The sequence below is a fragment of the Hyaena hyaena genome, unplaced genomic scaffold, assembly GCF_003009895.1.
Source record: "Hyaena hyaena isolate Hyena2069 unplaced genomic scaffold, ASM300989v1 scaffold_1041, whole genome shotgun sequence".
Taxonomy (NCBI): domain Eukaryota; kingdom Metazoa; phylum Chordata; class Mammalia; order Carnivora; family Hyaenidae; genus Hyaena; species Hyaena hyaena.
The window spans coordinates 293720-320113 of record NW_024081677.1 but is presented as its reverse complement, the minus strand read 5'-3'; the positions used below and the strand labels follow the sequence as shown (position 1 = coordinate 320113).

The 26394-nt window shown below is 38.2% G+C and overlaps 1 protein-coding gene across 1 annotated transcript in view; it reads left to right on the top strand.

Moving 5' to 3' along the window:
- LOC120223810 (neurexin-3-beta) overlaps positions 1-26394 on the top strand; it is a 361175-nt gene that overhangs the window by 287315 nt on the left and 47466 nt on the right. The window contains exon 5 of the mRNA XM_039222035.1: positions 20468-20546. Within this exon, the coding sequence (XP_039077966.1) occupies positions 20468-20546 (79 nt within the window). The remainder of the gene's footprint in view (positions 1-20467; positions 20547-26394) is intronic.

Genomic DNA, 26394 nt, shown 5'->3' with positions numbered 1-26394 from the left:
CAATTAAGCCTGCTAGAAAAGCCACAAGATATAATTATCTAAATTTGGATTTTTTTTTCCTGAGATTTATTCCCTTATGTGGTAAGACACTAGCAGGAGGTCTACTATGACCCAAAGAGATAAGGATTTTGGCCACATGCATAGGACAGCACTTGGACCCAGGAGCTCTTCCTTGAAGTGTCCCCATTAAGTCTCTATGGGGTTTGCAGTGTTGACTCTCTCACAGACCAGCGGAGATGAGGGGATTTGTCTTCTCCAGGCAAAGTCCCTCTGCTGAGAATTGGAGCAAGGAGACACATTGCCACTTGCCTATCTTTCAGAAAAACCACTGCTCTGATAGTGTAAATGTCCCGAGAGCCTTGCCCTGATAGAAGTGTGTTTTTAATGATATGATTTTGGTATCCAGCCCTCCATGGATAGCTTGGCATATGTCTTGCTATATTTAAACAGCACTGACTGAGAAAGTGGATGTTAATTGGCAGTTAGTGACTAGGTTGCAGGTCTTTGTTACCCAGGCTTCAGCTAACCGATCATTAACTAGGAGGAAATGTTTGACCTAGAAGGTCATTACTGTTATTAAGTGGGAAAAGAAACTAAAATGCTTTAAATTGCTTTTTTATGAATCAGATGAGGATTTTTAAAAAAGCAAGAATGGAAGAAAGAAGAAAAGAAAAAAGCTTGTGTTACATAGAGTTGCTATTCGTAGCCCTCTTTTCCTATCCCTTAAAGATCAAATAAATGGTAATGTTTATGGGAGGGAGGCTGTATTTCCAGATTCTCATTGCTTTATTCTCCAGAACCTCACTATTTTGACATTCACTAACAAAGAGAAATTTCAAAGCATTCTTTAACTCCATCCAGAGAATCTAATTCCCAAAATTTTCAAAGCAAGTCATTTTGTCCAGATCCACATAGTTTCTTCAACAGGCCTTGTGTAATTAAAAAAAAAAAAAAAAAAGTGATTAAAAGTAATGTTTTTACGGATATCTTTTTTTAAAGTTTATGTATTTGTTTTATGTATTTGTATTTGAACTCGTGGGGCTAAAACATCTGGGCTCAAACTTGCGAATCATGAGATCATGACCTGGGCTGAAATCAAGAGTCAGATGCTTAACCAACAAAACTATCCAGGCGCCCCTAACATACATCTTCTTATGTAAAATTATAAGGCTATTATATATGTCTTTAGAAGTTCCTTTATCATAAACTAGTTGTGTTTTATTAAATTTGCTGATTAAGGGGCACCTGGGTGGCTTAGTCGGTTCAGCGTCCGACTTTTGCTTAGGTCATGATCTCACGGTTAGTGGGTTCGAGCCCCGCGTTGGGCTCTGTGCTGACTGCCAGCTCAGAGCCTGGAGCCTGTTTCAGTCTGACTCCCTCTCTCTCTGGCCCTCCCCTGCTCTCGCTGTCTCTCTCTCTCTCTCTCTCTCTCCTAGAAATAAATAAAACATTTAAAAAAACTTTTCTGATTAAGCCTTAGGACCCACTGTGTAAAGGAAGTATGAATGCTGTGTGTCTTTCTAGATTCAATCTATGACCTTTGTGATTTTGCCTCTTTGGTGATCTCCTCATTACCCTTATAATGCAAAAAGAAAAGAAAAACGGTTTGACGGATTGCTGTGAGTCTTGGCAATTAAAACCCCACATCAAAATTGTCTCCCCAGAGAAAATAATACTCTCCCTTTTAATAAAAAGATACAATTAAACCCTCCCTCAAACCTCTCTCCTTTGCATATACTAATGTCTTATGTAAAAGATGGAGGTGGATTCTTGTTTAGTTGAAAAACTGAAGCAAGAGCCAAAAGCATTTCTACCCATAAATTGGTTTATGAATATTAAATATCCCAACTTGACTCTGACTAATTAAAATAAGAAACTGGAAGCTATGGTGTTCTCTATGCTTATTACTCTGTTGTTTTAGTCCTGGGTTTAGTTCAATGCCCTTAGTGTTACTGTCTTTCCTTTCTTTGGTTGCATGATGCTGTAAGATTTGGAAATGCCAATGTTTTACCTATGGGGATTCATAAAGACTACAGAAAGTAATTGAGTTATTTGGAAATCTCTCTAAATTAGGCTTAAAAGGTACTGGGTTTATTTTGTACATCTTTTCATTTTTATTCCAAAGATTAGGACTGGACTTTAGAAGGCTCTTTTAGCTACTTTAAAAAGGAAACTGTATCCTTGAACCAAATAGGACTGAAGGCGAGGTGCTGCACACGTTTGAAGGCAAGAGCATCTGATCTCCAAAGAATCAGAAAATCTCTTCTCTAGTTGTATTTGTAGGTACTTTCTGTTGTGTTGCTTTTTTTTTTTTTTTAAACAGGTAAAGCTTAAATGAGCACAGCATGGCCCAGATGGTGTTTAAAGCTGCCGAAGTTTCTTTTATGTAACTTTCTCTTCGTAAAGTGTGTTCCAGCTGGGAATCTATTGGGCCGTTAAAACTTTGTCCCTTTTATGTTTTTGTTATTCTCGCACACACACACGCACACATGCACACACACCAGCATAAACATGACCATTCCAAATGTATGGCGTTTAATCGCCTCTAACAGGGTGGGAAGTAACTCTGCAAGGCTTTATTAACTGTCTCCCAGGCTACACATTTTCTTCAGTTGCAAGACAGAAAAACTCTGCGGGATAAATTTCCAAACAGGAGTAAAATGCTTACCCACAGACAGGAATTCTTTGTAAGGCTTCGTAGAGGCCTTACTTAAGAAGAGGTACAGACAGGGCTTCCATTCATCTCTGGAGTGTCTATAGGAACGTCCTCATTCAGCAGAGTGTCTCCAGGAGTGAAAATGAGCTTGGCCTAACTGTTTTTAAATGCTTGGAATGTGCATTCCTCCTGGGATTAAATGAATAATGTGTACTGACATTTGTGTAAGCAGATCATCTTGCTGGTGCACGATTAGTGCATATTTGATTTCGTCTGTATGTCAGGTAACAAGGGTGAGTTTCCCTGGAGCCATTGACATCTCCTCTGTCTTTCTTCATGTCCATCTGTTGCTCTCTCTATATAATTTTTTTTTCCATTCCACTACCCAACGTCTCCATATTTACTCTACACTCCAGACAAACCAAGTTAGTCTCTTATTCCCAATTCCCCCTTTTTACTTTCCTGCTTCTCTGCACTAACTTGTGCCATTCCCTGGATTCTCTGTGTCCACTTCTGCCTGTTAATACCCTATATCTTGTCAAAGCCAAACCCAAAGACCATCAGCTTCATGAATTGTTCCCTGCCATTCCAGTCACAAGTTATTGCTCTTCCCTCAGAGCCCTTTCTAAAGTTTTTTTTGTTTTTTGTTTTTTTTAACTATTATTTAAAGACATTTATCACAAGCACTCACCTACCTAGTTATAAAATGGAGGACGGGGGCCACTTCAGATGCCTTTCTGTTTCCCCCAAAGCAGAGAAGACTTGAATAAGCAAATGGTGAGGCATCCACCTGGGTACAGCTGGGAATATCCTTGGAGCCCACGGAGCAGAATTCTTCTCAGTATGGAGGAATTTATTCCTAGACAAATTTAACGTCTCACCTTGGCATCCTTAGCGGCATCTGCTAACCAATCTGTTTAAATCTGTTAAAATTACTGGAACACTTTGATACTCGTTGATAAATAGCCACTGCCTCAAGCCCCCAAGGGTCCTCTACTTCCACCTGCATCCCTCCCATCAGGATCTCCCCGTGTCTATACCATAAAGCCTGGGACAGCCGAAGCATCCAGAACCCAGCTCCAGCACTATGGCTGGATTAATTCTGATTAATCCAGTCTCCTGCTGCACTGACTGTTGAATGGACTGTAAGTTTTATATTGCCCTGATGATATCATTGTTATAGCCAGTATGACAGCTACAGAAGGCAGTTAAAGCCATGCACTGCTTATGGGGTATGTTTGCCCTTCACTTGAACAGAGAAGAAACTAGTGGTGTCAACAGGTATTGGGGATTCTTGAGAATTGTCCCAATTTGATTGTAAAGTTTAATGAAATTTAGGCCCAAGCTTTAAAATAGAAATATAGCTATACATATCTGCTATGATATAAATAAAGATATATATATTTTTTATAGACACGTAACTAGGGAATTAGATTCTATGTGAACCTCTGTGTGCTGAGCGATTGGAACCATATTAGAACAGTTTTAAATATAAGCATGTATTGCCTTTGCCTGTAAGATATTACTTATGTGAGAAATTAAGAGTCCAGTCTGATGTGTTCCTGGGTATTCAGCCTCTGAAGGTATTTAAGACCTAAAGTATATTTATTCTGAATTTAAAGATGTTTAGAGACTGCCTGTGTGTTAATGTGTGCTCTGCAACTAACACCATTTAAATGCTCTTCCCCTGCATGCATTAATGTGTGCATCGAAGAGAAGAGCGAGGGATGATAAACTGCACAGTGTTCAAGTAAGATTTATCTAAGAAAGAACAGTCTAGTGCATTAATGTGAATATTCAAAGATAGATGTTTATCTTAATGGACTCAGAGGTACTTACAAACAGCATAATTGCTGAAGTCATTTTACAGGGCATTTATTCAGAGAGATTACATTTACTCTTTCTTTTATATAAAGAAATATACTTAAAGATTTAAGTGAGAGAGGACTAGTGTGACCAAACAACCATAGGTTGGTTCTTTCTAGTCTCCCCTCAGCCAAGGCTATTTGGAATAATGAGAAGCAGAACTCCAAATCTTGTTTTTGGCACTTACTGGACTATTTGCAAAAGATTGGTCTATTAAAATTTTAAATTGCCCCAATATCTACTACAGATTGACTCACCTTAAGCCTATAGTCCTACAGGTAAGGAATTGACTCACTGGTACGGTTGTGGGGTTGCAGGGTATATTTCCTGCGTATACGCTTATCTGGACCAATGAGACATATTGTATTTTGAAAGTAAATATGCTCTTCCAGAGCAACTCCCATTCTTGACACCTAGCTTGTAAAAATGTTCCTGTCCCTGACACCTTCTAAGGTCAGAATTACTAATAATCTGACAAGAATGGGAAATGCTTCTCTCTTCCCATCATATCATTTCCACCTTTTAAACGTGACTCTTGGCTTATTCAATTCTGCTTAAATCCATTGACATTCCCTGAGCACCTGCTATACATTTAAATTTATATCCTGCACCCAAGGTCTGGTCTAGCACTGTAGCCCTGTGGATAATTTCAAACTGGTATCAAATAGCATTAGGATATTGACAAGTCATCACAGAATAGCAACATGTCTGAGTTGTCTATATCCATTTCACTCCACACAACAAAACATGAGATAGACGTCATTGTCTCAAATTTACAGGAGAGTAAACTGGAGCACAGAGTGCTTGTGATCACCCTGGGTTCCCCTCCAGGGGCAGAGCTCATGTTTTCTGACCCCACACACAACACTTTTCCTTTGATGGTATAGTTGGCTCTATCTCTGCTTAAGTAGCAATCAAGTAGAAGGAAAACCTAAGTCAGATGTGTACTATAAGTCAGAATATAGTAAGTACATTAAGATTTGAAGAAAGTACTAAGTTGGCCTGCTAGAATATTTTATTTTTCAGCCATAGGATCCTGAAAAAGCTGCATGAAAATGTATTTGGGTTGTGTTCTAAAGAAATATATGAACAATCTTCTACCAGGTAGATAGAAATGGAATAAAATTCAGATAGTGCTGAGTAAGGAGCACTATAAGTCAAGACATTGTCAGAAACTTATCAGGCTTGTTGAAAGAATGGAAAACATTTTTTTTAAGTTTATGTGATTATTTTTAGAGAGAGAATGAGTGGGGTAGGAGTAGAGAGAGAGGGAGAGAGAATCCCAAGCAGGCTTCACACTGTCAGCACAGAGCCTGACACGGGACTTGATCTTAAGAGCTGTGAAATGATGATCTGAGCTGAAATCAAGAAGAGTCTGACACTTAACCAACTGAGCCACTCAGACTCTTCGGCAAATTTTTATTTAGTAGTTTCAGTGAGGAGGTACCTACAGGGGCAGATGGTAGTGAAATACCGTGCTACAAAGTTACATTGGAACCCAGAGGTGGAAGATCTTGAAATTAAAGAAAACTTAAGTCTAGAATCCATTTGATAGACAGTGGATAAATTTGGAAGAAGAGAGTGTCACATTGAAAGCTGTGTTTTTCTTCTGGCAATGCCTTATTGGGTTCATTGAAGATAGACAGGTGAGTGGAGGCAGGGAGTCTGATTAAAAATTCTCAGGATTCATCCGTATAAGCAGCCAGGGCCATATAAATGAAAGATAGAAAGACATTTTAGAGATGGTCTTTGAAGGTTTTGGTGCCTGGAGGTGTGATGCTGAGCAGAGAGGATTCAGAGGTGGGCCTGAGGGTTTAGGCTTGTTCTGGTGAGTAGTGGTGCCATAGACAGAGCCAAGAATGGCAACAGTGACAGGGGATGATCTCTTCAGTCTGGGATATGCGGATTGCACATACTTACAAAGTATTCAATTCAAAATATATTCTCTCACTAATGTTTATGCCATCTTCTCCAACTCCAAAATAATCTCTCCTCTCAGACTCCTTTTGAACTCTCAACTGGGCCATACGTTGACATATAAGAGCATGGGAATCACTGTGAAGCTTTTCAAATCCCACCCCTAGATACTATTAAAATGCTACCTGGGGCCTGATCTCCACCAAAGCTAGTGGTCATTCACATGACACCTTGCATCATCTCTGTCTCTGGTTGCTTGCTATGCATTGCTCTCCCTGTTCTGATTGTGTTCACCTTCTAGTAAGAGAAAACTTGACCTGAAGTGATGGAAGAGGGATACAGTTTCTCACTTAACAAGAATTCTGGCATTTGGATAGAAGAAAACTGCTTGTATGGGCTCAGATCATGCATTTGGCACTATTAGAGTTCGCTTCTCAGAACTTTTGCTCTTTCCCTCACACTCCACCTTCTGGTTACAAGATGGCTGCTGCTGCTTCACATAGCCCATGCTAACCCAGGGAAGAAGGAAGAGCAGTGGCACCGCCATTCCTTCCTGTTTTATTGGGAATAGAATAAGTATTTCCAGAATCTCTAGCAGATTTCTTTATTCATTATCACTTTGTCCAGACTGATGTCACATGGCTACATGTAGTGGCAAAGGAGATCCGTTTAGGCTGGTCACGTCACCAGCCCTAGAAAGGAGGAAGAGTAGAGTGGATATTGACAGTGTCTCCAGCACTTGTGTTTCCTTCTATAGTGTGAACACTCTGAAGGCAGGGACCATGTTCCGTCATGCCCTGTGCCCATATTATGCCAAGCCCTCTTCCTTCCCTAGAACTTTGCTGGACACAGAAAGGTCTGGGAGGGGAAGAGCTTCAAAAACTAATCCTTGCCTTATATGTTAAGCACCTTCTTTGTTAGTTCCTCTGAGCAGCCTTAGTAATGTGGGAGCTTCTGGACATATTTTAGAGAGACTTTTTTCAGCACCTCTTAAAAAATAAAAATAAAAAAAGAAAGAAAGAATTAAGGAAAAGAAAAAAAAGTCTACGTGCTGGGAGGAAATCTATGCGGCTGTAAAAATAGAATAGGGCTCAAGTGCATTCTTCAGTAATGAATGCATGAGAAGAAGCTTCTTAAATTATGAATGTGGCTTCTCTTGTTCATTGCCCAGTAATCCTGTTTCATTGATTTCTGTTTATTTCCAATCACCTAGAATGAGAGACTATGTTGTTTAGAGATCTTGATCCCTAAAAGATTGTTTAAAGCTACTCGGCTGTATTTAGCTGTTTATTTTTTGCTCAAAGTGATCAAATCAATACAAATACAAATACAACAAAACACTTTTTCCTTTGCTCTCTAGAAGACTAGGGGGAAAAATACAGAAAAGCTAAATAAAGCTGCTTGGATAAAAAAAAAAAAAAGTCCCAGCAAATGACATATTGATTTCTTTCAAAGAGTCAGAGTGTGAATTAAAAAATATTCTTTTGACACAGTTTTTAAAGAGGCACTGACTCAGCAGAGGTGGCATTTACTGACTTTCTCTTCCTAGAGGATCAGTTTCGAAATACATCCCATTTTCCCTAAGACCAGCTGGTTCTGAGTTCTCAGAGGGAAGTTTGTCCCACAGTCAATGCTACCAAAGGTCCTTGGCTCTGTATGATCAATTCACAGTTCCATTTTGCCATCCACCACACTGCCCCTGTGTATATTTAAGGACACTGTAAATTTTTAAAGAAAATGATGCCATCATAATTCTTTTTTAAAGTGGTTGCATTGAAACTCTTCTGAGAATTGGAAAGAAGTGAGAATAAACAAGGCCCCGGGCCTTATGATGGAATAGTCTCCAGAATGTTTATCAGCCTCTGGTGCAAGCAGATATGGGGGTGGAGGAACGGGGTGGGAGGCATGGACACAGAAAAAAGTCATACCAGCATGGGGTGGGGGTGGGGGTGCTGCTCTCTATCCCAAAGTACCCCTCTGAGAACAAGACTGGTTAAGACCCACACTCATGAGGCCAGAAGTGAAACACAAGGGACCCAGTTTCAAGAGCATCAACTATTTGTCATAATCTGAGTTTCTAAAACCCCTGTTGGAACCCTTCAGCCTGGTTCAGAGACATTTCACACAACTGTTCTCAGGAGCAACTGCAAAATATGTGGGAACCAGTGCAGAATAAAACGAAGGGGACTTTTGTTCAAAGAACAGAAAAAAAGTGTTATTAAGAGTACAAAAATATCAAGCTTTTTTTTCCCTTTCTCCACAGTCCCTCAACTTGTCTTAGGACTTTTTATTTTCTATTTAATGCTATTTTAAGTAAATAAAAAGGAAAAGTTTAAATTATTAGCGTGAATATGACCATTCAGCTTTCTATTGTGTGATGCTAGTTTTAAAGGAAAATATAAGAGCATTTAACTGGAATGCAGATTCACCGAAAGAACACGATTCCTATTTCATGGCTCATATATGCACATGTATATCATTCTTACCAGAAAAGTAGAGACTCTCCACCTGTCTTTTTTCACTTAGGAGAAGTTTTTTAATATTTATTTTTGATAGAGAGAGAGAGTAAGCACATGTGTGGGAGGGGCAAAGAGAGAGGGAGACAGAGGCTCCTAAGCAAGCTCTATGGTGACTGCACACCATGAACCATAAGGTGATGACCCAAGCTGAAGTCGCAGGCTTAACCACTGAGCCACCCAGGCGCCCCTTCATTTCACTCTTTGATTCATGCCTCTTTTACTGACATTCTACTTTCCCTTTACTGATGAATAAGCTAGAATGAAAGGAAAATGATCTCTGGAGGGTTTTTTTCCCTTTCTATTTGTTATTTTTAGTGTAAGTGGTTAGCTAATAGAAAGGATGTGATAGAACACCATTGCCTTCTCTGCTTTCTAAGCATCTTCTGGTTCAAAGGGAAAGCAATAGCGTGTTGGAGACCCACGTCCTCAGCTGATGTAACACACTCACCTGTGTGTTCATATCAGAGAACATGGTACGAAACCCTAAAAGATGGAAATGCAAATGTGGTCACCTTTGTACAAGACTCAGTCCTAGTCACTCTGGTCTCTAAGATAATACTGACTTCTATGAAGAAAGTTGGGGGATTCATTCAGATCCATCTGTTTGATTCATCTTATTCCATTACCTGGTGGGTCCACAGAATCCTATGCTCACAGGGCACCAAAAACTGTCTATGTATTTGGGGTGGCACTGTACACATACATCGCATGTATCTCCTTTCCCTATGCACATGCTCCATGGTCTCGTTGAACCTTACTTATAAAAGAAAAGTTCAAAATAAAATGGTCAAGAACTTCAAGGTGGTGAGAGCAGAGCATTAAACCAAGCTCAAGGCCCTTGTGAGCACAGAATCCTGTGTGATTACATAGGTCCCCAGCCTGGGATTACATCTGTTATATATATATCATCTACTTTGACAGTGAATGAATGCTGTTGCCTATAAATTAGGGAGAAATGACTAGCCTTGCTATCCATAAGAAATGAGAAATGAATAGTCTTCTTTTCCCACATGAAAGTTCTATTGTGTTTGCTTTTGAATCTGTATCTAAAATGAGATAATCCACTTACGGTGTGTTGTAGCCTGGGAATGAGGAAGTGACGTCTGTAGGGTGAGTGAGTCCATCTGGGTTCCTGAATTTCCCATTCAGCAGTACCTAAAAAAGTTTCTCTAACTTGAGATTTATCACACAAGTCAAAGAACTTTGTTTGAATCCTTCCCCCAATCCTGTTTGTGAGGGGTTGGAATTGTCTTTGAGACATGAGTAACTGGGGATAAATTCTCAATCCAAAGTCAAAACCCTTTGACTCTTCCCTCTCTTGGGCTTTGATATCATGTTATTCAGTTGGCTTTTATTTGTACCTTATAGTTCTGACTCAAATTTACTGCAGATTACCTGTAACTCCATCAGTATGTTATTAAATCATACATCAAATGCATAAAAGTGGCTTTAACTGCTGCCGTTGCTCTGACACCTGTATCTGACTTTTCTAATATTATATTCCATGGCTGAGTGGGAAATACTCTTTTCAGGATAATTAGGAAGAAACGTCTTTTTATCAGTTGTATTTTACATTCAATTCATTGCATTTGATTGTTCTTAGTAAATTTGCTGAGCCACATACTAAGCTCCCGGTTGTGCTAACGTGCTCTTCCTTCTTGTGTCTGTATTGTCTTGAGCTTGCTTTTCTCTCATAGTTTCTTATGTATTGGCATGAATCTGTCATACTTTTAGTTCTTCAAGGTAGCCAGCCATTCTCAACTGTTTTCTACATTGACAGACACAACATGATCACATGCATTGTACACTCTTTTCAGTAAAAGTGGCTTTCTACAGCACAAAAAGAAAAAATAATGTGTGTGTGTGTGTGTGTGTGTGTGTGTGTGTGTAGGTTATATATATATTAGGTTATGTTTGACTCCCAACATTTTGCTATTTTCCCACTCCTTTCTCTCTTGTTCATCTAGCATACCTTAATTTATCAGTGATCAAAGATTGAGAACCACTTCTATTTGCTCCATATCAAACAGCTACCTGACATCTTTTTTCAGAATTGCTGACCAATATCCAGGACTGACTTTATTCTGTAACTCATTGCTCTCCTCCAATATTTTGGTCTGTTATTAAGCCTTCTAAAGCTGTGATCTCAAGCTGCCAGGAAGGGCTGTTTCTCCTGTGTTGAGTGGTAAGGTTAGGCCACAAAATAGAGGGCCAAGAGAAAAACCATCCCACAAAGTAAATGACTCTATTTTTCCTATTTTCTTCCAAAAACCCATTTCCTCTCCCTGAACTACAAAGCAAGAGAGGACATGGAGAAATGAATGGTGGTAAAATTTCAGTTCAAAAGTACACATTGGTCTTCTCTGTGATAGAGATTTTTGTACAGAATGTTAACATCCATCAGGTAACTGAGACCTACATCGCTTTTTGTGGATTATATTAATATTTAGCTTGGCCACTAGCCCATTCAAAACAGAGGCTTGATTTTGGTGATAGTATTGGCGTAAAAAGCTCACTCAGCATGGAAATACCACAAAAAAAAAAAAAAAAGAAAAAAGAAGAAGAAGAAGAAAAAGAAGAAGAAGAAGGTGCCAGGGAGACAAGAACATAAGCAAGCCACAAAACTAGATTAGGTGTTTGGAGCTTCAGCTACAATTTTGGCATTCCCTTGTACTGGTTAGGCCCTAAATACTCAAAACAAAGTTTGTGGGAAAAACCAAAGACTTTACAATACAAACACAGCCAAGCCTTTCTGATTAGCTGTTCTTACAGAGGACTGTACCAATAGGGAAAAGAGCTACCCAAGTCAGACCTTAGGTGTATGTAATCAATAGGCTCTTGGTCTAGATTCCTAGAGATGGTGTGTGGTTGAGTGGGTGGTTTGTTTGTTTTTTTTCCCTTGCCTCCTAAATAATATGTAATTTCTCCAGGCCAAGAAATAAATTGAAAGGATTTAGAGGGATTTGCTTATCAGTGGAACACCACGTAGCGTTACATTCCTCCTGCTTTGGGGAAGGTACATTGAAGTTTGGTTAATCTTCTGTGGTTCAATACTCCTCTTCCCTCTGTCAGGCTGCCTTGAACAACAGATAGATTAATCCCCCTTCTACCCACTCTCTTCTGCCTTCTCCCTCCCTTCTCTCTTGATCCACCCTTCCTTTTTTGAGCAGATGGAAGAAATCTTAAAACTGGAAAGAAAAGAAGAAAAAAAAAATGCCACACCACATTTATTTATGTAATCCTAGAAGACCTCCAGGACAGAAAGAAAGACCCCCAATCTTTGGTGCAAAATTTGGCTAAGCTTAGCTTGGTTCCTCACTGTTAATTAAATCTTGAGTCTGTAAAGGGATTTCTCTAAAGGTTAATTCATTAGTAAAAGTTACTATAAATCATGTCATTTTTTTGTTCTCCTCCAGTATATGCAGTGTGGAAAACAAGAATAAGAATATGGAGGCTACTGAGGATGAGCAGAGTTTAAAGGATATCTGGTGGTGCTATTGGTAAAATTCCTCTATGATCTGCTGTCATGAAGGACAGTGAATAATCCGTTTTTGCTACAGTGGGTACCACTTATGGACTCACCTTAACTTTACATTTTTGCAGCTGATGGTTTAGCAGCTAATCAGTTTTTCTAGTTTGGCCTGGCTCACATCCGAGTAGTCTATAAGCCTCGTGAGGCCAAGGACTAGGTCTCTGTAGCCTCCTCCACACAGTGATTGGCACATCGTAGGCAGCTAATAAACGTTTGTTAGGTGAAGACCAATTGAATGAGTAAATGTATGTATACCTAATAGCCTCTATCATGAACCATTTTGTTTTTGTTTTTCATAGTCAGTTTTCTTAGCTCCAGTCCAGTTAACTAAATTTGGTGATGCTGAGTGCCATGTCTGTAGCCCAGGGCAATTGACTTGAAAGCCTTCTCATTTCATGGAAGTATGAGTCAAGTAAAATATGTATGCATTCATATCTGACTTGGCAAGTGATTATCTCCAGGAGTGGGCAGAGAGAAAAGAGGAAAGGAATATTTTGAAAACCCACAATAGCATGAACTTCAGAAGACAGTTTTAAAATTCACAGGATGTTCCAATAAAGTTATGTGGGCACGTAGAGGTAAGGCCTGAGGGGAACTCAAAAAGCATCTGAACTAGATGGAACTTGGCCTCTTTGTCTCCATTGTTCAGAGCCTGTCTCATGGGATTCCCTGAGCTTTCACACTCAAGCATGACAAGTTCAAATCATTTGTTTCATTTTCTCATATTAGGGTCAGTCGTTTGTCTTGAAGATGACTATGAAGAGGATGTTCAGAATTAGAGAAGGGCATTGATAATCCCGCTCCTATATCTTGTTTCTGTACTGGGCTTGAGGTAGAAGAAGTGACTGGGTGGTGAGAGATAGGGGAAGAGTGAGATTACTGCTTCTAACAAGTTTGCCCAAGCTCCAGGCTTTGTCTTCTATCTTTGGTTCAGTCTAAAAACTATCCAGTAGTGTGTGTGTGTGTGTGTGTGTGTGTGTGTCAGTGGGGGGAGGGGTGTCTATAAGCATTAATCCAAAATGGGGCTATGCAATGGCATAAATTTGATAAAGCCCTAATAGATAAATTTAAATTGTGACGGTCAAGCTTTTCAAATCTCATTAAAGGTTATAGATTTACCTTCAGTCTGTGGGTTCTTATTTCATTAAAAGTATCCCAGACATTCTTTATTTAAGTAGAGAATAAATGTTCATAATGAAGCTGTTTGATTTTCTCTCTCGTGTGAGATACTTTAAACCTCAACTTTATCACAGAAGTACAGGGGAGAAAAACTAAAACACCAAGTATTTTAAGGAATTGAATTCTTTTCAGCATGAAGCAGCTGCAGAGATGTATGGCTGTTTTCTGTGGGACTTCAGAATATTTATGGGCCTTTCTCTTTTCCTTTTTCACTGGAAGAAAGGCGATCATCATTCTTGAGTGTGTTATTTATAATTTCATAAAGCTGTTCTGTGGCAAGACTTATTTTATCTTGCGCTTAATCTCGGTCAAATAACTGTGCTTCCAAGGAGCTGGGTGGAGAAAAATGATTATCCCTCCAAATGATTAGCCTCTTCGCAGTATAAGATAAAGGGCTTATGGTTGGAATTTGAAGTCACAAATAGGCATCTGGGCAGGAAGGAGGGGACATGGTGAGTCCACCTTGAGCTGTTCGGACCACAGTGGCAGACATTTTTCTCCATGCCAAATAATGGATAGCAATGAAGAATGAGGTAGAGCCACCCCTGTGCTGAGATAAGGTAGACCCCTTCAGAGTAAATAATTAGAAGCAGGTGATTACAGAAACAATAACTCACTGGAGGAAAATGAGAAGCCAGTTCCGTGAAGCTGAGGGAATTGGAAGGTAAATATACCTATAAATTTACTTGGATGGACAAAGTTTTGAGCTTTCTTCTGTCCCAGCTTATTCTAAGGTAATTTCAATAAACATTGGTAGAAAAATGAAAAGAGTACAAATGTAATGAAAAAATCTTTCAAGAAAAGAACAAAGAGGGCTCCTTCCAGACAATTTATTGAAAGCTATTATAATACCTATCTTTAGTTTTATGAATCCTAATGCAGAACCAAGTAATTTCAACATATGGATTAAAAATATGCAATACATACTTTAAATGGAGTAATATGAGTTCTTATTTTTAATATGGGACTTGGCTAATACATAGGGACAGAAGAATATTTTCCTCCTCTTGAGAAGGCAAAGGAAGGTCTTTTAATCCGCACTGTGGAGGGATGGCACAGCCAAACCCATGGTGGTGTTCTGAAACCATGTATATGAGCTTCCAAAGGAAGGCGACAGATGATGCTGATGAGACATGGGGAGAGGAAGAAGGAGAGATGTCTGAAAGGACAGGATATTCCAATTCATGCTCCTTATCTGAGTTTGCGTGAACAACAGGATAACTCAGGTAGCTGTCATTCTGTCATGCTGGTACATCTTTTCACCCCTAGTATACAAGTAAGCTGTGCTTCTTCATGCCTCTGAGCCTTTGCAAAGACTGTTGATTCACCTAAAATGCCCTTCTCCTCCCACCAGCCACTCTCCATTTTCCCCGCTTCAGGGCTGCCTGTTCCTCAGGGCTCATTGCCACTTCCCCCTGCCCAGGAGCCATCTCTGCTGCCCTGCCGTTTGCTCCCTCAGCACCTTATGTTTACTCTTGTCAAGGCATTCAGTTTACCCTGTCAACTTTGCCTGTCTACTTGGTCCCCCCTTCAGAGACTGACTTCCCAGAGCAGAAGAACTGCCGTTTATCTATCACTTTACCCCTCATAACAGCTACAGTGCTTTCAGTAAATATTTAGTACAGTAAGAAGTGAATGGATGAAAGATGAACAAAGCACCTTGATGATCTAGTCATATAGCATAGACGGTGGATCTGGTAGTCCATCTACTATCAAACTATTTGGCTTGGAAGTGGTCACAGATCTTGTGTTCTTTCTTGAGAGACTTACAGATAATGTGGACATTTGACATGCAGGAACCATAATATGTCAATACCTTAAGCTCAGGCATTGGGAATTATGAGAGTTTTAAGCAATCATTGTGAGGAAAAAATATGAGGATGACATAGAAGGCCCCTGATAAACATTCCCAGCATAACTATACAAATGAAAGAACTTGCTAAAGCAATACTGTTCCCTGAAGGAGCATGGGTGGTGGGCAGTTAAAAATAGCAGATGTCACTACAAATGTCCACCCCCTTGGTTATTATGAGTACTAAAAGTATTAATATGTGTTAACCTCTTAGCTGACATCTGAGTATAGCAAATATTTAATAAGTGGTAAATGTTATTAATAGGCATGATTCTAGAAAGTTCAAATATCTTTTTCTTCTAAAGAGTACTGACTTTTCTTTCTTCTAAGGAATTATGAGTAATTATGAAAAATGATTATGATTTTAGGAAAACACACACACAAACTAGGGCTAATGTATTTTATTTAAAAACAAAATTCCATAGTTCCATTCTACTCATAATAATTATATCCTGAGTCTGTGTGTGTCTGCAATAGTGAAATATAATTCACCAGCCTTGTGAACCCAATAGTCAAAAAAAAAAAAGGCACAAAAACCTTGTGCCTTTTTCCCTAAAGTCCAGAGTTAGACCTTGCATTTACTTATACGTAGGGAAAGGCATAGACAAGAAAATTAAAGAGCTACTAAAAGAAAACCTTGGGTTTTCCCAAGAGTAATTTTGAATCAAATTGTCATTACTTTAGAATGTGATTCTAAGTATGTATCATCCAAAAGCTTTGGTTTGTAATTTGGAGATTTTTTTATATGTCAGGGATAGGAATAGTAAAAAAAATTTTTTTAATCCCTAAATATAGTGTTCTAAATCCTGAGTCCTTTGCAAATCAAAGCTTGTTGCCCCTGGCAGAGCAAGTATTTCTGAAACCACAGTGTTCTGTGGCAGGCGTGGTAGTGTTGGATGCCAGTTTCTCCAGGCAAACATTGGTTACTGCATTGGGCAATGAGGGGATTGAGATGTTTGTAATGGCTTTGGGAATTTCATTGGCAGGGACTGTAATTGGTGATGATGAGGTCTGAGGGACAGAAAGGAAGGGGCTGGATTCACATAAAACCCACACAGATTGTCTGGACCCAGAGCCATGGGAAACAGATTATCTTCCAGTGATTTTTAAGCTATCCTGGCATCTCTATGAGTGTATTTTTCTTTATCACTCTTCATGACAGATGCAACGAGAGGCGACGAATGAAAGTGGAAATAATGAATTATCAGCAATGAAGAACAGTTCTAAAGGGGATGAATCGTTGAAGATAGAAATGCATAGGTGGATGGAAACTTTAAACTAGGAATGGCAACTAGGCTTCGCATTGCTGTTGATTGATTGATTGATTGATTGACTTAGTTTTAGCTAACATTTATTTATTTATTTATTTTAAAGTTTATTTATTTTGAGAGAGAGTGTGCACACACATGCAGGGGAAGGGCAGATAGAGAGAAGAAGAGAGTCCCAAGCAGACTCTGCTGTCAGCACAATCTGACACGGGGCTCGATCTCATAACAATGAGATCATAAGCTGAGCCAAAATCAAGAGTCAGACACTTAACCAACTGAACCACCCAGGCACCCTGCTTATACTTACTGAGCTTATGCCATATGCCAGGAATAGAGCTTCACTTTTAACATTAGACTTAAATTGATAACAAGACACTCTATCCCAATTTATAGATGGGAAAATTGAAGTTTGAAGAAGGGAAGTAACTCAACCCCTGGTCACTGACCATAAGTGTTGGAGCTGAGAGTCACAGCTATGCTCTGTGAAGAGTCAGTCCTGCTCATTCCGTGGTCTGCTAGACTGCCTGTCGTGGACCCTCCTTGAAGTCTAGCCATCATTAACAGGAGCTACTGGAAAAATGTACTTCTGTTTCCGGAAGAATATTATATTCATCCATATTCATATAAAAGATCAGCAGAAGTCAAATATCTGGGAAGTGGGACACAGCTTCAGTTTACTGGGGAGAAAGGGAATGAAAATGTGGAAGAGCATATGTGTGTGTTCTACAGGGGTGGTTGAACCCCATTTGGGGGACACAGGTGGAGGTGGAGATAGGGAAAGAGAGTGCTAGGGACAGTGTCACCCAAAACATGGTGGTGGGGGAGAACTTGTGTCGAATTAGAGGAGGCAGGGGGAAGCTGAGAGGAAAATAGTAAATATCATTCAACCTCAGAGTCTAGTACTTTTCCTGAAAAGAAACTCTATCATATCTTTGGTTAATCAAAATGAATATAACTTTCTTAGAATTGTTGAAAGTTTCCACTAATGTTTCACTAATGCCTTTTTTGGTTTCTATTGGAGTTATGCATTGCATAATGGAGTTATTACATTTCTCAGTGACTTTTTAAAATTTTATTGCCTGGCTTTCAGTTCTTGAGATGAGTTCACTAGATTTTCATTTAACTCACTAGTCTGCACTCAATAGTAGGAACCTAAGCTAGTTATGCCATATACAGGCCATTCTGCAAGGTCCTAATAATGAAGTCATCAACAATTAATTTCCAATTGATTATACTTTTGAAATGTATTCTAGACATCTTTTTTACTACCATCCTCTAAGGAATTTTTTAGACAATCTTGTTTTTTCCTAATTGCCTTTCTCCCATAAAACTTTAATACCACAGATATACCGTATATTTGTTTAAGTACTGTAGGCTTTTGACAGGTCAGAAGCCATTTTAACACCTAAGATCCATGCACCCTACACACCCAAAACAATTTTTGCGTCCTTGAGGGAGGTCTTCCCTCCATGGACAACTCATGCTTTAGAACTATCAAAGAATGATTTTTACCCTTCCAAAAATGCTGATTGCCTCTTATGATTGCCTTCTACATTTGCAAAGTTAACATGTATTCCCTTACCACTTCCCTTCCCTAAATAACTGAAAGTGGATCTGCACAGGGCCCAAGCCTAGCAAGAAACTCCAAGGAGGTGTGCTCACCATTTCTCTAATACAAATAATGGTGGCTCTAGAACACAACTGCCAGTTTCGATTTGCTGGAAGTGAAATGCACACTTCAGTAGTGTCTAATTGAAAAAAAAAAAAGGTATGTTTGAAAATTCTTTTTCTATTAACTTGAAGGAGGAGCAGGGGTTGAAGTATCCCCCTGTCAAATGTAGAATAAAGATCAATAACATAGTTTAAGGCACCTCTCTACCACTGTCAATTAAGTGAAATCAATTACCTAGTGTGGTTTTTCTGCTATTCCTTGTGCCCAGTAATTCTGTGCTTAGTGTGTGTATCAAAAAGGATGTTATCTGGAAATACAAAGCATGTGGGTTGTCATGTTCCTTTCTTCGCTAGGACTGCCATAACAAAGCACAGACTGAGTAGCTTAAACAACATAAATTTATATTCTCACAGTCGTGGGAGCTGGAAGTTCAAGGTCAGGGTGTCAGCAGGTTGTTGTTTTTTTCTGAGAACTCTTTCCTTGGCTTACAGATGGCTGCTTCTCCCTGTGGCTTCACACAGTCATCCCTCTGTGCCTGTCTGTGTCCTAATTTCATCGTTTTGTTAAGGACCCTGGTCATATTTGATTTGGCTTGCCCTAATCTTATTTTAACACAGACTCTATCAACAAATAGTGGTCATATTCCGAGTTACTGGGGGGCTTAAAACAGCAAGGTATTAATTTTGGAGGACATAGTTTAGTCCGTAATTAACATGTAAGAAGAGATGTAAAAGAAGCCTATGTGAGCCGCAAGTGCAGACTTCGACTAAGCTGTATCTGTTCAAATCCTCACTGTTTCTTACTAGCCATGTGTCCTCTCTGAACTTCAGTTCTCCTTAAAAGTATAATAATTATATTTGTCCCAAAGGATTGTTGTGAGAATTGTATCTAATCAATTAATAACAACTATAATAAATATATACACATGTCTAGCTCAGCATCTGGCTTGTAATTGCTTTTCCTCTCTAATGTGGATTCAGACTTCATTGCACTGGGAATAATAAAATCAGCAAGTCAGTTAATATTATTAATATCAAGAAGGGAAAGAAATGAGCATTTATTGAACAACTACTATATATTGAGTATCTTACACACATAGTAGGCCATAAGATCTGTAGATTAATTATTCAATAGTATTTATTGTGCATGCAATATGTACCAGGTACAGAAAATAGTCTTCTTGTCTCCTGTATCGCAAAGGCCCTTCTTACCACCCATATGTACAGTTTTATGTATTTCTTGCAGCACATTCCCTGGCATTGGGGAGTTTCTGTAGGATCCTATAGAAAAAAGAAAGTGTCTCAAGTTGAATTACTATCGTGGCAACTAGATTTTTTCTGCTGTCGTCAGAAACAGTGCTACCTGTGTCCAGAGGCTGTCATGTGGTATTTCTCTGCTGGCCTACATTACTAATTCAGCTAATTGCAGCAATTACATGAAGAGATCGCTGCTAGCGAGAAAAGCCATTATACTGTTTCTGAACAGACTGCATTCCACAGCGTTCATTAATTATGCCAGCCTATAGATTCACAACCACCAAATCATACACTTGAGACCACACACCATATGCATTGAAACCGTCTCAAAACTCTCAGTGCCTTTCTGTGCTGGCTTGCACTCTTGTATTGTCCACCATTTGCATCATTGCCCTTCTCCTGCCCTTTGGATTCTCAACATTGAGATTACAGTCAGGACAGAGTTAGGCTGTACCATGTTACTTATGGGGATAGGATAGTCTTGAACCTCCTGGAACCACTCTGAGTCATTCAGCTTCTCATAAAACCCATACAGGTTGTCTGACCCCATAACCATTCACAGACACACAAGAGTTTAAAATCCTCTATCCTACAGCATGCCCTCTCTAGAGAAGAGAAACGGTCATAATGATGGAAGGCAAGAAGGCATAGCGATAAGTCTTTGATGCTTTTGTTCATTGGTTTCCTTATCTCTCTCTCTCTCTCCTCTCTCTTCCTCCTGCCCCATTATTTTTCCTTTGACGTGCACAGCCAACATCAGATGACCTTGTTTCATCTGCTGAATGTTCAAGCGATGACGAAGACTTCGTTGAATGTGAGCCGAGTACAGGTAGGTTAGGTCAGTCTTGTTTTGCTTGCTTTATTTTTACATTTGCAAAAAACAATACATACATATATGTGAATATACATGTGTTTTATATATATATTATAGTGTGTTAATGTGTGTATTTCCTATATCTATATATGTATAAGCATACATATATAAATATTAAGATACAATCAAAAGCATCAAATCCCATGGAAGGAGCAGATAAGATCCCAGGGAAATTTAAAGTCGTTTCCTGATAACTAAAGAAAAAACCATGGTGTATCACCTAAGTTGGGCAATCAGACTCCCAGATTAACAAGAAAGGTACAGCAGCCACTGGCAGTTATGAAATTGACAGGGTGTGGGGTCATGAATGTGTCTGTACTGAAATACCATCAAAACACCATGAACCCAAAGTGGCACTAGAAAGATAATTTAAATCTCATGAATTGTCCTGAGTCTGCATGGCAAACAAAATAAAACCAGAAACCAAAACCAAACAACAACTAAAAAAAAAAAAAAAAAAAAAAATCTTCCATGGGATTTCAGCAGCAGCTGACATGGCATTATATTTATACTAATTTTGTTCATTGTGCGTTTAGAGAAATTGTGCAGTATTATAGCATAGAAAATACAAAATTAGTACTGAGCCGTGCCATGTCAATGGCTGAGATGCTTCAAAATGTATCTACTGTGCTGAAGTTGAAAGTTGGAAACTTGATGCTTCAGTGTGTTCCCCATTTGCACCCAGATACATTTTGATCTTTTTATGGTCTTTCTTTATAGCGAGCTATATATGATATAATGTCCAGCAGGCAACTGCAGGCCCTGATTATTTCCTACCAATTTTTCCAAGTCATCTGTTTTGAGACTTGCTATAAGTTAAACATTTATATATATATAATAGATATATAGATATATATAATATATATCTATTATATATATAATAGAGAACAGATATCATCGAATTTCTGTGTATGTTTAATAGAATTAAAAGCTGGAGTTGGGTCAGGATCTTATTTCTGCAAAGGCTAAGAGAAATAAATAGATATTCTAGTTGATTCTTTGGATTGCTTTATTTATTTCTTCTTTTCTTTAAAAAAAGAGGTGAGCCATTAAACATTTTCTTTTGCTAATTCTGGAGAAATTCAAGGTTTGTGGAAAAAGAATAATATAACAAAAGAAAAAACCTTCCAGTTCTTACCCCAAGATGATTTACATTTTCTCAGATTTTGTTGAAAGACTGAGTGGTGTCTTGCAAGTGGCTTTGAATCCAGGAAGTTCTGTGGGTTCCTATTTTTAGCATTACCTAAGGACATAATAATAGGTAGGACCTTTCCATTTTGGAGTGTGACCTGTGTCTTTGGGAGCTCAGTTGTGTAGAAGGAAAGCAACTTGTGGCCTGGTGGACAGACTTTTTTCCAGATTATTAGAAAATAGTGTACTACATGAGGCTTTAATAACATTGGAGGTTAGATTCATCCAGGCTAACCAGAACTTCGACACCAAGTTTTTATTCACTCATTAATTCATCCATTCATTCATTCAATAAATATTTCTGAGTGCTAGTGCAAAATACAGTGTATCTCTAGAGTTGAGGCCCTCCTGTTCTAATAATTTTCATAAATGAACCGTTGGAAAACAGAATTAGGAGTTGTGCTACCTACATTACCTCTCCAAAATAATTCAGTTCAGCAAGTATTTTTTTAGTTAACTGTGGGTGTTAGGCTCGTGCCACATCTTAGGAATCCAGATATGAATATAACATTTTTCCCAAGAAACATGTTAAATTACCTGATTTCATGACCAATAGTTTAAGATATCTGGACTTTAATTTGGATTTTTCTTTTTATCCTTTCTCTGGTTTTCTTGGTTACATAGCAGTGATATCTGTATATATGTAACAATGTTGATCACATCTTTAAATTTTAAGTCTTCTTATAAAAATTAAGGCTTGACCATTCCAAAATATTACCCCTTTCTTCAGCTGCTACTTCCCTGCCTCTCACACTTAGTCATCTCCACAGCAACCTCCATAACAAAACAGAGGGCGTGTCCAGATCTGATTCATGAGTTCTACAGTTCCCCAGGTTGTGGGTGTATATTGCCATTTGGTATTGTACTTGCACAGGCCCAAACTTGAATGGCCCCAAACTAAGTCCATTTGCTTTTTTAGTGGCTGCACAGGTGTTTCATCTGATTCAAAAGTAGAGGACAGAAATTCAATGCCAGCATTTCTTGGTAATATAATTACATGGGGCAGGTGGGAGATAAAAGCTGTTTTTAAAACAGTCTATTGTGTGCTGCAAGGGGATGTAGGAGGGGACATATAAATAAATTAGGTGACAGAGTGTTTACCCTGAAGGAGCTAACATGTAGCTCTAAGAAACTAATATTGATCCCACTCTGCCTGGGATTATTCAACTCATCACATTTGAAGAAGGAGTGTTTCTTCTTTCTAAATTTATTTACTCCATGAAGTATTCCTGATAAGTGATTCAGATATACAGGGAAATATGTCAGAGGCATATCTAATACTTGGAGATAGATATTCCTACTGATGCAGAGATTTTTACCCTGGAGGCCTGATTAACACTGATGAAGGCTACACGCATAGTGATACAAAGCCGTCCTCTGCATTCCATGAAAAATATCTCCATAGACATCACATCTTCCCGAAACAGTGTGGGTTAAAAATCAGAAAAATGGAAGCCAGTTGTTTTGGGGGCTAGGTTTTGCCCTGCCTAAAGAGAAATCTTCCATTGCCCATGCAACAAGAGATAATAATGGCAATATTTAGATCCCTTTGGCATATATGATTAGTCTGAGATTCTGTGTGAATATTGAGATTAAAATTCTGGGTCCGAACATTCTATTTCATTGCCTCAGTTTCTCAAATTGGACTCTTGTCCAGGCCTGATGTTTGATGGAAATACACTCAATTTGGTTAATTACCCAGGCCTTGTTTTATCTTACTTAATAGTTACCTTGTCTTCTCTCATTATGTGAGCAAGTTGAGGATTTTCTAGCTGTCTCAGTTACAAGACATTTAACTTTTACTGAATCTTTCCTGATTATTTAGGTTCTCTAGAAGTTCTTATTTTTTATAGATTTGCATAGTTTAGTATTTGCTCTATTCAACAACTTTTCTTTTCATGGGGGCATCAAATTTTAAAAGAAATTATTTTTATATTTAATCTTTAAATCAAAATGGATTTTAAAGCTTCTGGTTTTTAGTCAGACGTAAGCAATTGCCTTTCTCACTTTGGCACTTAGGGATCACCCTCATGTGTATAGCTTAGTTATATCATCTGTAGGGATCACTTAAATATTTTTTGGACTTTGCCTGATGATTGTCTAGAATCCTTTGAATCTAATGGGTTTCAAATTTTCTCTGTATGGAATGAGTAGAATACAAAGAAACAAAAAACCCCTGAACTTTTAGAGCAAGGCAGAGAGTGAAAGCTCAGTTAGTATTTGACTGAATTTGTGTGACCCTCAAAATACCTCATATCTTACATTAAAATTGGAGATTTTTCTTACCTCTAACTTCATCTTCCCTTAAAAGAGTCAGATAAAACCTGCTGAATTATTTAAAATACATGATTGCATGAAAATAAATATCACCCTAACAAAATCCACATTTCTTAAAAAAAAAAAGAAAGAAAGAAAAGAATTTTCTACTTTTTATAACAAATCACAGGTAAAATTACATTTTCGGAACATTTACTTTGAGAAACCAGCATTGAAACTGTGGTAGGGTCCCTCCCTAAGGAATGTGAAGGAAAAAAACCAAAAACCTCTAGGCAATCTGGCTGTAAGCTTATGTGATATCCCTCAGGACCCTGTAACAGGAGACCACTTAATCACACTGCATGTTTGTATGTTACCATATATGGGAGACAAAGGATTGGAATATATAAAAAACTACACCACATGGTGTTTGGGGCTTAGTTCTTCCGTAAGAACCCAACTGAGCCATGCTGGCTCGAATAAAGTTGCCTCCTGGAAAGGAAAGCCTCGGTGTCACAACTCTCTCTGGGAGAATCCTGGTACTAAACTTTATAAAATCATATAGAAGGTATCTGCATTAAATGAAAATATTGAAGAGAATATTTGAATAGCTATTTCAGTACTTAAAATTGAGGGTCAGGGTTTTAACTTTCCTAATTTGTGCACGTGGGTTAATGTTCCCCACAAAGGAAGTCGGTGTGTATTTAATATTTCAGACTTGTGTCTTTGCATACAAACCCTTTCCTTTCCAAGCACACTTCTGTTGATATTAAATTGTGCTGTGAATTCATATCTCATTGTTCTCACCTCTTTGGAACCAGCAACAACAACGAAGTAGAGAAGCTGGAGAGGATTCAGATGAGAACTAGAAAATGGGATTTTTGATAATTAATATTAATAATATGGGCATCAAATTACACTTCGGATCTTTAGTCAATTCACATTTGTGATTTAAAGTATGGGAATCAATTCTGAAATATGGAGAAATTGATGACAGTCATTTCCCAAATGGAAAAATATTTTCTCTCCCTTTCCCACTCGTATCCTACTCTCTCCATCTTTAGAAATAGAAATATTATCAAAACACTGTATTGTTGGGTTAGCGTTTGTATAATTCAAAATTACCAACTTTCTGAATTGTATATATTATTTATGGTTTCTGTATTCTAAAGTCCTGGGGCAGGGGTCACAGAGCAGAGAAAAAATTAAATAAAAACAAATGCCTTTTACACCTGAGAAGTGGGCATGGCAACAGTTAGCAACTGTATTGATTTACTCGGCCATTACAAAGGGATACATTTTTCTAGTTGTCAGATAACCAGGGTTTTTGCCTCCACTTCTGTGAAGTGTCCTTTGATCAAATCTCAAGGGACAGTATACTTCCAGCAGAGGGCAGACAGTAAAAGCAAGTAAAGATGAAGCACATCCATCTATCAGTAGGCCTGTGCTAAACAACTTTCTTAATGGTTGGATTGAGGGAGATGTTTAAACTATTGGCAGTAATTTGAGATCACAAAATAATTACTGTTCCCAGAGTGGTTCTCAGATATGTTTTTACTCCTCAAATCTACAGCCCTCACATTTGCATTTAGTGTTATTGCTACTTTGTTCCTCTTAGTCACACTCTAATATTCAACCTAGGATGGGTGAGATTTAAGTTTGGCAAAGCACCAAGAGTGTAGCCTTATTTATGTTCTCCAGGTGGAACTGGGTTCTTAATCAGTTTGAGATGCCTCAGTATTTATAATATGACAATCTGGCACTGAATTGTTAAAAGTTCACCAAATCCTTAGGTTTTTATTTATTGGAACACCATGGAAGCTGCAGCTGTAATGTTAAGACAATAAAAATTTTAGACTAGAAGGATAAGAAGAAATAGAGCCTTATTTTTCAGAATCTATAGATTAAAAACACTGAATGTGCTGATCATCAGCCTTAAATATGATAGTTGTAATCTTATGTGTTTATAGAAATATATTTTGTCATTAGTGTTTTCAGCAAGCTTGAAGAATTATCAACTTGTACATTTTATTTAGATTTTTACCTAATTTTAGAAATATTGTTCCACATAGAAAAATTGACTAATGACAAAATAATTCTATTTACAAATCATGAGTTGCCATATGGAAAATTTTTTCTAAAATGAAATAAATATCAAGTGTATAGTAGTATAGTAAATGCTTAAATAAAATGCCAGAGGAATGTTTGAGTGTCAAAATGTCCAGAATCCACTTTGAAAGTCAAGTCCACTTTAAAACACTTTGAATAAAAGGATAATGGAAGTAATCTCACAGATGTTTTATTTTTGTTAAGAAGAATGTAAATAGATGTAAATTGTATTAATTTAATTAATCAC